Source organism: Muscardinus avellanarius, assembly GCF_963383645.1.
Source record: "Muscardinus avellanarius genome assembly, chromosome: 10".
Classification (NCBI taxonomy): domain Eukaryota; kingdom Metazoa; phylum Chordata; class Mammalia; order Rodentia; family Gliridae; genus Muscardinus; species Muscardinus avellanarius.
Window position 1 is genome coordinate 35,084,155 of NC_137796.1, and position 12,174 is coordinate 35,096,328.

Sequence of the window (12,174 nt, forward strand, 5' to 3'; positions counted from 1 at the left end):
CATCCAGGGCTCTAATGGGCTGCTGGGAAGTGAGGCCCAGCTGAACTCCCTAGGGCTGGCCCTGCCTAGCCCCGCCCCACCCCACCCCAGGCTGCCTGTCAGCAGAGCTCAGTATACCATCTTTAACTAGCCAATGAGCTGGGGCAAAAAGGAACAGGTCACACAGCCATTTCCTGTTTTCAAATAGGGAACTTAGCAAAGTGGCGGCCAGGCGGCCATACAACCACTTGCCGGAGCTTAGAACAGAAAAGCCAAGGGACTGTGTGACCCCTCCTGGACCACCGGACATGTACAAAGCCTGAAGGCCTCAGGTCAGTGTTTGATTCCAAGCTCAGAGGGCTCTGCCTGCTATGGCCTCCATCCCAGCCTCCCTGACTCCCAGGTTCCTGACTCCCTGAGGTGTCAGGAGATAAACAAGTTGCTCGAGTGATCCTGTGCTCAAGCATGTGTGGCTTGGGCCAGCCAGGCCCCTGCTCAGTGCCTCAGTTTACCCATCTGTAAAAGGCGAGGTCAGCTGAAGGGCCCCAGATGGCACCCACTATTTGGCTGCCTAGAGAGTGGCCCGGGCATTGTCCTTTACCTGGACACAGCAAGAGCAGCCCCAGGAAGCACAACTCCGACCCAGCTCACCCACCTCCCAGACCAGGCCCATAGAAGGCGGCTCTCGGCCCTGGAGTAGGGGACCACAGGGACCAGCAGAAGGGCTCAGGCAGCAGGACCCTACTTCTTTCTAGGCCACAGTCAGAAGTTCAGAGCTGGGGTGTGGAGCCCAACACTTCCCCAGGTCCCACCCTCCACACGCAGTTCCTACGGGTCTTGGTGAAGAAAGGGCCACTTACGCCCTTCTTAGTTTGAATCCCTGTGCCTAAGTGGCACCCCGCTTCTTGATCCATCTGACTGTTTTGCTTTTTCTAGAGTACAGATAACTGTAATTCTGTTGCAGCTTAAATCGTTTATTTCCCAACTGTTTCTCAAAGCACCTTGTGCAGGCCAGACCCTAATAACAGGGACAGCTGTACAGTGCCTGGCAAGGGCGGGGCCTGAGCTCATCTTTATGGGGTTTGGCTGGCTTAATCTGCACTCCAGCCTCACGAAGGAAAGTAGGTTCTGCTCTTATGGCCATTTTATAGGACACTGAGGCACTGAGAGATTGAGTAACTTGCTGGCCACTAGCTCATCTCATTTCTTTACCTTGGACATAATTGGAATTCACACACAAACCAGCTCCCAGCTGCCTGCTCTCTGCCCTCCAACTCACCCCTGAGCACGACAGAATTATGCAGTCGGGTCGGCCTGGGTCGTGCCCTGGCATCGTGCGCCACTCCAAATCTCAGTTCTTCTATCACAAAATGGTGATGAGAACAATTTCTATCTCAGATGGTACTCAGAGTAAGAAAAAAAATGTGTATTGGGTGCAGAGTACAGGGCTGGCATGTCACAAGCATCTGAGACAAATTTCGCTTTGCTCCTTGGGTATGCTCTACAGCCACAGGACCTTTGCTGTCAGCAAATGTTTGCTATGGGTGATTGATAGATAGATGATACATTGACATAGTAATATAAAATTGAATATCAGGACATTTATGTGGCCAACATCTTTCTCCCAAGTAATCACTAAACATATTGCCTTTACTTGAAGTCATCTCATTTAAAATTCAGAGCAGCTGGGAATGGTGGTGCACGCCCAGAGACAGGAGGATCACAGGTTCAAGGCTAGCCTCAACAACAGCAAGACCCTGTTTCAGAGGTAGAAGGCACCTGGGTTCTATCAGAAGTACCATAAAAATAAAAGTGAAATAAAATCCAGAGCAAATTGATAGCACAAAAATCACAACCCCAAGAGAAGGGTCTGCAGCACCCGAAACCATTTGTCCAGCAGAGGGGCAGACATAGCTGAGCAGGTGTGAAGGGGCAGCAGGGGCCACTGTTACCCCCCTGCCTGCTAGCAGGAAATGGTACATGGATCCCCATCACCCAGGAGCCCCAACATGAATGGAAACTTACTGTTCTCTCTTATACCCCTGGCAGCCTTGGAACATGGCAAGTCCCAAGCACCCTGAAAGCCCCGGCTGGACAGAACCCATAGTCCACTGTGCAGGAAGGACTGAGCAGGAAGTACCCGCCATGGGCCCAGGCATCCTATGTGCAGGACCTGGAGGACATTCAGGTGAGCGTGAGGCTTAGGCCTCGGGGAGGAGGGTAGAGATGTAAGGTCATTTGAAATATATATGTGGTTTCCTTGAATGGATACCCCAAGATAGCTGGGCATCTCTCTTAACTTGAGTTGTCCCAAAAAAGACCTGAGACAAGGATTGGCTGCTTATCTGGGAGAGATGCCCACGAGGCATACAGAAAGTGGGAAGCAACAAAGGGAAAGGCAGAAGCCGCAACAGGGTATCAACGAGCTGGGGGAGGATCCCAATGGGAGTCCTCTGGGCGGGGGTATGGACCATAGCTCACAGTTGTTGCGTCCGAGGGAATAGGAAGCCAGGTACCATCTAGTAGTCCTGTCCTGAATCAATTGAGGAGGGCCCCTGAGCATGCTAAGGATCCAGAAAGCCTACAGGCTAAAAGTGATAGGAAGCCAGTAGCATGTTTCAGAACAGTGCGTACCAAGGAGGGCCTGGCCTGTCACCAACATATCTTCTCTAGTGCCATCTCCTGGAACAAATCTCTTCTTACAATCATTCAGAATGGATGCTTTGAACACAGGCTGTGTTCACTTCATGGAATCAGGAACAAGCTACTATATTGGTACTCAAATTCAGTAGGGAAATATCAGTGAAAACTCATACAGACATCACAAAGACGCTATTGGGACAAGGTGGGAGGCTCTCACTCTAATGCCAAGGGGCAGTTGAAGTGACAGGACGGCTGGGTTGGCACGCTGGACATGGGCTTCTGAGGCCCATGCCCCCTGCAAGGTGGGGAATGAATCTAAGCTTTTTCCACATTCTTAGAGGAACCAGGCATGGTGATGCAAACCCAGTACTTGGGGGGCTGAGACAGAGGAGAGCAGGGCTCAAGTGAGGTTTAAAAAATACTGCTGATTTCCAGGAAAACAGAAGGATCAGATTCAAGGCAGAGGAGAGGCATATGTAAGAAAAAGCATGGCACATCGCAAGGAAGTGAGAGAGTTGGGAGGGCAGCCAGGATGAGTCTGGACTACACATCCCCGTGGCTCCCTCTACCTCACTGCTGCATACAGAGTCACTTTGTAGGAAGAGCAGAAGTGAACAGATCTTGCCTCTTGGGAGCATGGGGTTTCACAATAGGCAATCTGCAGGCCAGAAGGAGACGGTACTACAGACCCAAGCTGCATTTCAGAACCAAAAAACCAGTGTGGGTGATGGGCTATTTGAGGCTGACAGGGGCAAATGGATTCAGCCATGTTGGGCACAGGGATCTGGTGATGCCCCCATCGGGCCTGTGTTAGGGCGGGACGAAGGTGATGCTCACTCTTCCTGAATTCTGATATCCCATCCCAGACAGACCCATCCACCTCCCCAAGCCCTTGCCTCTAAAGTGCACCAAGACGGTGCAGATCCCTAAGGCTGCTGTCCTTCCAGATGCCCACAATGGCCCAAGCTCCAGTTCCAGCATGACTACTCGGGAGCTGCAGGAGTACTGGCAGAATGAGAAATGCTGCCAGAAGCCTGTCCGGCTGCTCTTTGAGATCGCCTCCACCCGCATCGAGGAAAGGAGGGTCTCTAAGTTTGTGGTAAGCCAAGATCGGGAAGTGAGGGAGCCCCTTCTACTGCCCCCTTCCTGGCCATGGACCATGGACATGTCTTACAGAATCTCATCTCTCCCAACCATGAAATGGGAGGACACACTTTAACTCACAGAGTTCTTGCCCAGAAATGGTCCAAGTGCAAGATTTCATGTTCAGCACTGCACTAGGTCCTCTGAAGGATACAGACATATGAATCACGTTCCTGATCCTTAGAAGGAATTAGCCTGAGTGAATCCCGCGGTATCAAGCATTAGCCACCTGTGTCCTTTCTCCCCTGATCTTGTCATCTCCTGTATCACTTACTATTATTATTCTTAAGATTTTGTTTAAATTGGGCTACTTTTTAAAAAGTGGAAGGCCAGTATAATATGGCATTAAAAAAAAGTAGTTAGATAAGTAAATACAAAGAGAGCTAAGTGCTGTCATTACATTCTGGCTGCCTGCTGGGGCTGTGGACAGCTCCATGCTTGGGGGCCAGTATGTCTGTTAGACTGGAATTCCATCCTGTGCTAGGGAGATTAGGAGCCACACTCCACTCCGCTTCTTCTTTAACTGGGACCAGGGTAATAACAATGGCTGCGGCTGAGTGCCAACTGCATGTGGGGCACAGTTCCAAGAGATTGGGTGCATTGCTCAGTTAATTCTCATCTAGTGCATGAACTAGGTATTATTTCTATCCTCAGTTTATGAGTGAGAAAACTGAAGCTGAGAGGTTAGAGTACCTACGACCACACAGCCACTCCAAGGTAGGGCTGGAGGTATAACCCATGCAGTGTGGCTCCAGAGTCTGTGCCTTTAATCAGTAGTCTCTTAAAAGAAAACTGGAATGAGCCAGGTGTGATGGTGCATGCCTGTAATCCCAATACTTGGGAGGCTGAGACAGGAGGCTCACATGTTCAAGGCCAACTTCAGAAACTTGGAGAAGCTCTCAGCCACTTAGTGAGTCCCTGATTCAAAATAAAAAGATAAAATGAGACTGGGGGTGTAGCTCAGAGGTAAATGCCCTTGGGGTCAGACCGGGGAGAGGGGAATAAATGAATGGATGAATAAATTGGCACAATAATTTTCTTGCTATGTAACATTATAGCCAGTGTGCCTAAAGGATGCTATGAGGTACTGGAAACCATCTACCGAGTGTTCTACACAAGAAAACACAGTTCAAATCCATGCTTCCCAGTTCAGAACCTGGAAGCCTAGTTGTTGAGTTGTTTTGTTTTGTTTTGTTTTGTTGCGGTACTGGGGGGATGGAACCCAGGAGCATTCTACCTTTGAGCTACACTTTCCTATATATATTTTTTTTATTCTTTATTTTGAAACAGAGTCTTGCTGGTTGCAAAGAGCCTCACTAAGTAGCTGAGGCTGTCCTCAAACCGCAGTCCTCCTGTCTCAGCCTCCCAAATGCTGGGATTACAGGTGTGCACCACCACGCCTGGCTGGAAGCCTAGCATAAGAGCGTTCTGGGCCCTACACGGGCTGGTTCCTGTGCTTTATTCTCAGAGATGCTCCATGTTGTTCCAGGGGTGGCTCTGTGTGTGTGTTGGGGGGGGGTTGACCCCAGGAGCATTCTACCTCTGAGATATACCCCAGCCCTTTTTGTTTTTGTTTTTGTTTTTGTTTTTGTTTTTTTTTGGTGGCACTGGGGTTCCTGGAAGCCCTTCTACCTCCGGGCTACACTCCCAGACCTATTTTTACATTTTTTTTTTTTAATTTGGAAACAGGGTCTCCTAAGCCAGCGTGCGCGGCTGGCTTCGAACCTGCGCGATCCTCCTGTCTCTGCCTCCCAAGTGCGGGGATTACAAGCGTGCGCCACTACGCCCGGCTTGTTTTTGTTTTTTTGAACAAGTTCTTGCTAAGTTGCTGAGAGTCTTTTCAGGTACTATGATTGCAGGCATGAGCCTCTAAGCCTGGCTCAGGGTAGGCTTTTGCCAGGAGTCCCCTTATAACTCCGAAATGCCCAGGCGTTTGGGGAGCTGCGTGTAAGGATAACCATTTTCAGGGCACCATCACAGCCACCGTCATCGTCCAGGGCTCTCTTATTACTCCCCTTCCCACCCCATGTAGTCAGCGTCTCTGCCCCCTCCCCAGATGTACCAGATCATCGTCATCCAGACCGGGAGCTTCGATAGTAACAAAGCTGTCCTGGAGAGGCGCTATTCGGACTTTGAGAAGCTCCAGAAAAGCCTCCTGAAGACGTTCGGGGAGGAGATAGAAGACGTGGTGTTCCCCAAGAAGCACCTGACTGGGAACTTCTCGGAGGAGATCATCTGCGAGCGCAAGGAGGCGCTCAAGGAGTACCTGGGGCTGCTCTACGCCATCCGCGCCGTGCGCTGCTCGCGGGCCTTCATCGACTTCCTCACGCGGCCCGAGCTGCGCGAGGCCTTCGGCTGCCTGCGCGCCGGCCAGTACGCGCCCGCGCTGGACCTGCTGGCGCGCGTGGTGCCGCTGCAGGAGAAGCTGACGGCCCACTGCCCCACCGCCGTGGTGCCGGCCCTGTGCGCCATGCTGCTGTGCCACCGCGACCTGGAGCGCCCGGCCGAGGCCTTCGCGGCCGGCGAGCGCGCCCTCCGGCGCCTGCAGGCCCGCGAGGACCACCGCTACTACGCACCGCTGCTGGACGCCATGGTGCGCCTGGCCTACGCGCTGGGCAAGGACTTCGTGTCGCTGCAGGGCAGGCTGGACAAGAGCCAGCTCCTGAGGCCCACGCACCGGGGCTTCACCCTGAAGGAGCTCACTGTGCGAGAGTACCTGTCCTGAGCCGGCCGGCGCCCTGGCAGGCAGGCTGGACACGGGTTCCCCGCGGCTGCCGTGGGCCTTTAGGGATTGGGTGTGAATGTAAGGATCCGTTTGGGGCTCTGATTGGCGGGGTGACTGGACAAGCCCCTCCTCTGATCTGCATGGAACAGAGGTGCTCCTGGGACTGCAGGAAGCCCCTACCTGTATCTCCTGGGCCCTGGATGCCAGGCTCACTTCATCTCAAACCACAAAGGCAGCCGCGGGAATGTTGGACAGAAACATCCACCTTACCCATGTGTTGGGGGGGCAGGAGGGTGGAGCTGGCAGACCCTCTCTACGGCTGCGCTGGGTCTTCCTTTTTAGCTTCTGTGCCTCTGCACGACTCACAAACAGCCTCACCCATTATCCCCCTGTACTAAGCTTTTCCCATTAGCAGGAGACCTCTCTCAGCAAATCAAAGTTCATCATTCCCCTCAACGACAGCCCCACCCCACACCTACCTCCAGGATGGAGGTTGTAATCAGTCCTCCAAGGGTAAAGGATACTGAGCTAGGAAGCAATTAATGGTGCCCTAAGACTGTAATTCAGGCAGTATAGAAAGTTATGTCACCAATGATTTCTGTGATGCAAGAATACATTGCCTTTAGGGGTGGGTTTTCATTCCCATGGCAGCTGTTTTTTGAACAGCTTCCCTGGGTCACGTAGACACAGCCCTGGAGGTGGCAGGAGATACCTAATGGAGAGAAAAGAGACCAGCTCCTCAACAGTGCCCCTCAGGAGGCCCAGTGTCCCGGAACGTCTCTGACATGCAAGGATATCCTTGACCAAGGTCTACTGTCAGGAAAGGACTCACACAGTAGACCGCAGAGGAAAGGGACGTGTAAAACATCTGGTTGAGCTTAGCAGGGTGCTAAGAGACCACAACTTGGAATCTTTAATGTGGGGACCACTTTGGCCTGTGCAGGGATCTGGCCTGGAAGGGTAGCAGTGGACAAGCACTCACTAAACTGCAGGAAAATCTCGCCAAAATCTGCAACCAAGACGCCTGTGGCTGCCACCCTAAGGGCCCCACTGGGCTCTGTCTCTGAGGAGAGAAAAAGACCAACAGACAGCTTTGGGCAAAGAAAGCCCTAGAGACGCTCAGTTTGTTCTAGGAAGAGGAAATTTCAGGTGGGAAGATATTGGAATTCTTGAAAAACGATGTCTATTAAAAAAAAGTAGAATGCTAAATGGAAAAATTAAAGCTGTGACTCTGGAATAGTGAAGCAGATCATGGCAACATTATAAATTATTTCATCAAGTCTAAACTGGTCTCAACTGTAAAAAGCACCAAATATTCATGAAGACAAAAAAAAAAAAAAGGCAAAACATGGAGATTTAATAGGAGATGCCAGCAAAACTCAGAGACCAAAAAGCTAGATGCCCAATAGAAGGGTCACCATGATAAACTGCTGCTATGGGTGGGGTGGCCCCACCCAAACGCATGCTGACGTTTAATCATCTTTGCGAAGTATTAAGAGTGTGGAGAAGCCGGGCGTGGTGGTGCACGCCTGTAATCCTAGCATTTGGGAGGCTGAGACAGGAGGATCCAGGTTTGCTGACAGCTTCAGCTACCTAGTGAGGCCCTCCACAACTTAGTGAGACCCTGTTTCAAAATAAAAAATAAAAAATAGGGCAGGGGGTATAGCTCGGAGGTGAATTCCTCTGGGTTTCATCACCAGACCCGCAAAAAAAAAAAAAAAAAAAAAGTGTAGAGACTTGATGTGCTGTGATGTTTGGAGGTAGAACTTTTGGGAGATGCTTAGGATTAGATGATGCCTGGAATGGGGGGACCCTGAACTGCATCCGTGATTTTATATGTGGAAGAGTGTCCCAGGCTGGCTCACTTTCTCTTTTGTCTTGTATGCCTTGAACTGCCGTGGGATTCTGCAGCCCCCACAAACAAGAAAGGCCCTTACTAGGTGCAGCATCTCCACTTTGGCCCTCTCCAGAACCATGACCTGAATAAACCTTTATTCTTTATAAACTTCCCAGACTGTGGTACTCAGTTATAGCAACAGAAAATGGACCGAGACACCTGCTATGCACACAGGGACAGCAAGGATATTTGCATGAATCAAAGTTGGCACTGGGTAGAGAATGGGAAATCTCTGAGAACTTGGACTGCATGCTAGTGCTCACCCACGTTTGGGGGCTGAGTACACACAGCGTGGTCCAAAATAACCCAAGCAGATTGGTTGTGTTAATGTGGTTTCAGATGAAGGTGTTCTTGCAACTGCAAGTGCAAACTCTCTCTAAAGAAAGTCAGGCTGGATCTGGGTCAATAAACAGTGCAAGGCACTAAAAGGTGGAAATGGGTATGCCTCTTCAGAATCACATATATGTAGTACTGTGGGGGACACACACAGAGAAGTACCTCTATGTGCGTAGGAAGGACCTGCAAATCGTATAGAAGAGTTCCTCATCAGTTCCCCCCAAAGAAGGACTGGCTCCCCACGTAACACACAGGACCTTTTCCAGTTTCCTGAACAGACTCCATCTCACCCCTTCCTAAGGACACACAGTGCTGCCCTTCCCAATTCTTCCAGCAGCCTCAGCCTGTGGGTGACTGGAGTTTCTGTGGGTTATGCACATTCTGTCCTTCTTCACTACAGGCTCTCCGGTGGCGAGGAGGACTGCCATGGCCATCTCCTCCTGGCACCTACCATTTGCTGCAAGAGTCAGAGACCCACTTATTTCTTGGAGTCCTGGGATAAGTCCTTGAGGTCCTCAGCCCCCTCTCCAGGGAACCTTCCTCACGGCCCCCTGCCGCCCCGGTGGGGTATCTGCTTCCCCGTTTGCCTGGGCCCCTCACACCACACCTGCATCACTTAGTCCTTGTTCCAGGGGACTTTGGGGTGGTGACAGCTGGGACTGGACCTCTTTTCCTGCCCTCCATGAGGAGCACCTGCCCTCAATACTCAGGGTGGGCCCCAGGGGCCAGCAACATCAGCCTCCCCAGAGCTTGACAGCAATGCAGAATTCAGGCTAACTCAGGACCTGCATTTTCACAGCCCCTCATCGTGCCCCCCACTCCCACCCCCACCGGTGAGTCTGATCAGTCAGCCTTCAAGGGTGTGAAGGTCTGTGGCCCTCTGGCTTGAGAGTGCCTGAGGAAGACCTCCCGCGGAGCCTGTGGGTGCTGACCTGGCTCCCCCAGCCTCCCCCTGTTCTGCTTCTCTTCTGGCAGAGCTCTGAGCCGCAGCACCCTGCCGGCCTCGCCATCAACTCACTCTGGGCACTTGACCCTGGAGTTTTGGGGCCCAGCGTCCTCCTGAGACCCGCGGCAGGGCTGCCAAGGCTTCTTACCACGTGTCGGGGCTCACTGTAGTACTGCCAGCTCAGCTCCGACTGAGCCTTGATCTCGTCCAAGTTACAGAGGACACAGGCACCCTGAGGAGTCAACAGCTAACAGTTGGTAGAGCAGGGCATTAAGCTCAGGCCTGTGGGAACCCGAGCGTGCCCCTCATCTCTGAGCCCCATGCTGGAGAAGAAGAAGAAGGGGAGGGGATTAGCCCCTGGTCCTCTCAAGGGTCCTGCAAGGCCACTTCATTCATCTCTGCTTACAGACAGGGAAACTGAGGTCTGAAGAGACGACTTTACTCCAAGTCACATGACAGGGGCAGCACCAGGACCAGACCTGGGATTCCCACATCAAAGAGAGCTGTTCTGACAAGCAAGGCAGGCTAAGTAACCCTGGAGTCAAATCCCAGGAAGCCCTTGGGGGTCACCTAGCCAGACCTGGGGGTGCAGGGTCAGCGTCAAGACTGGGCCAGGGCCCCTAGCCTGGCCTGGCTTCCTGGCTCCAGGCCAGAGATTCAGTTCAGGGGTGGTCTGGCCCTGAAGCCACAAGCTCTTATCTCTCCCTTTACTGCTTCCTCTAGCTGAGACTCTGCAGTGGAGCAGCTAACCCAGCACCAACTCTTCCTACCGGTGGAGGGGGGTCGCAGCAACCCCAGTCTGTCCCCAGTGGGCCTCTCAAGGCCAGTGCCGCCTTTCTGGAACCTTCGTGTTTGGCCTCAGGCTCTTGAAGACCCTTTGGGGGCTCAACAATACCACCACCTGTTTGATCATCTACTCACCATTTTCCTTTTAGCAGTCTCCTTTTACTTATGTAAATTTCTTTGAAAAAGAAACTTCCTGCTAGTATCTAAATGGAACATCAGAATCATTTGCTCTAATTAGAAGGTAACTATTAAAATAAGCACAATGAAATCTACAGTGGTTATCATACCTGAGCCAGGCTGCCGGTGGCTAGGGTTGAAAGACAGAGACAGAGAGAAAAGTGCAGGGACCTGTTATCAGCAAGCCGAGGCTTCTCTTTGATTGACTCAGCAGTACCGGAAAATATGGCAACAAGAGGCATGTTTCCAACCACAGGGCGCCATCTCAGATCATCGGGTCTCACCCAAGCATGCGGCCTTTGCAGGGTGTCGCTTGTCCCCATGGCCCCAGTCTCCCCCAGATGTGCTCAGCTCCGCCTGCTCTCCAGCTCCCAAGTCATAGGCCTGCCTGGGCTTTGATCACCCATGCTTGCCATCAACTGGGGAGGCCATGCCCAGGCACAGCTCCTCCCTTCAACCTCGTATATCAGGTGAGGCCCCAGATGGAGAGCGTTCTGGGCTGGTCAAAGCCTGAACCTGTGGCATGTCTTCTGATGGGTGTTACAGCCCAACTCTGGCCCCCTGATGAAAGCAAGCAGGAGCCAAAGAGGCCCTGCACTGAGCCCTGCCCTCCCGTCAGCACCCAGAACAGGCCTCCTTACTAGCTCTCCATCCAACCGCTTGTTTGCTCAGAGGGTACGTCCCAGACCCTGGGGGGTGGGGGGGCAGCGGTGACCAGGACGGGCCCGGTCCCTGCCCTCACAGAGGAGGTGGGTCAAAAGGCCACTCGCAGAGTGGGATGGGAAGATGTCCCTCAGCCAGGTGGCTGGAGAGACTCCTCAGGGGAGGAGCTTCAAGGGAGTCACAGAAAATGCAAGCTCTCCACGGAGCTCGGGGAGGAGAGAATTTCAGGCAGAGGGAAAGGGAGCTGAACCCTAGAACAGAACCTCTGTGGCCATGGGGCTCTTCAGTTTGTATCATCTGATGTGTGTCCCTGGCTATGCCCCCGAAGGAATGGGCTCCGGGATAAGAGCATAAAGCCATGGCCAGTACATCCGTGTCATCCCACACCGCCAGTGCGGCTCGTGGCAGAGAACAGCGGGGGGGAGCTTGTGTTTGGGGCATGTGGTCCCTTTCAGTTGCAAGTGATGACCCCCGCCCCCCCATAGCCCACAAGGAAAGACTCCATTGTCTGACAGGCCCGGGAGTAGACTGGCTTCAGGCTAAGTCAAGAATTCAGACCTTGTCCTCAGGTCGGTATCTCTCTCACTTTCGTTTTCGTCTCAGTTCTGCTTTCCTCTACTAGTCCTTTAGGGGACAAGATGGCTGTAAGTGGCTCCAGGATTACATGAGCCCTTCTGTGCCACCCCACTGGTCCAGGGTCCTTGTGAGGCCCTTACCTAGGGGATATGTAGGACACACACACACACACACACACACACACACACACACACGCACACGCACGTGCGCGCACGCGCACACACATACCAGTCCTTTCCCCACAATGCACAGTGACAACTAGCATGTCCGTCAGGGTAGCCCTGGGTGGAAATAGTTCTCGTT

General features: G+C 52.5%; 1 protein-coding gene across 1 annotated transcript; it reads left to right on the top strand.

Moving 5' to 3' along the window:
- Window positions 1–2,037: 2,037 nt before the first annotated feature.
- Window positions 2,038–6,490, top strand: SNX20 (sorting nexin 20; the record flags this gene model as incomplete). Its single annotated transcript, XM_080702726.1, has 3 exons — window positions 2,038–2,167; window positions 3,570–3,721; window positions 5,822–6,490. 3 exons carry the CDS (start codon window positions 2,038–2,040, stop codon window positions 6,488–6,490), a joined length of 951 nt encoding a protein of 316 aa, XP_080558852.1.
- Between the last annotated feature and the right edge of the window lie 5,684 nt (window positions 6,491–12,174).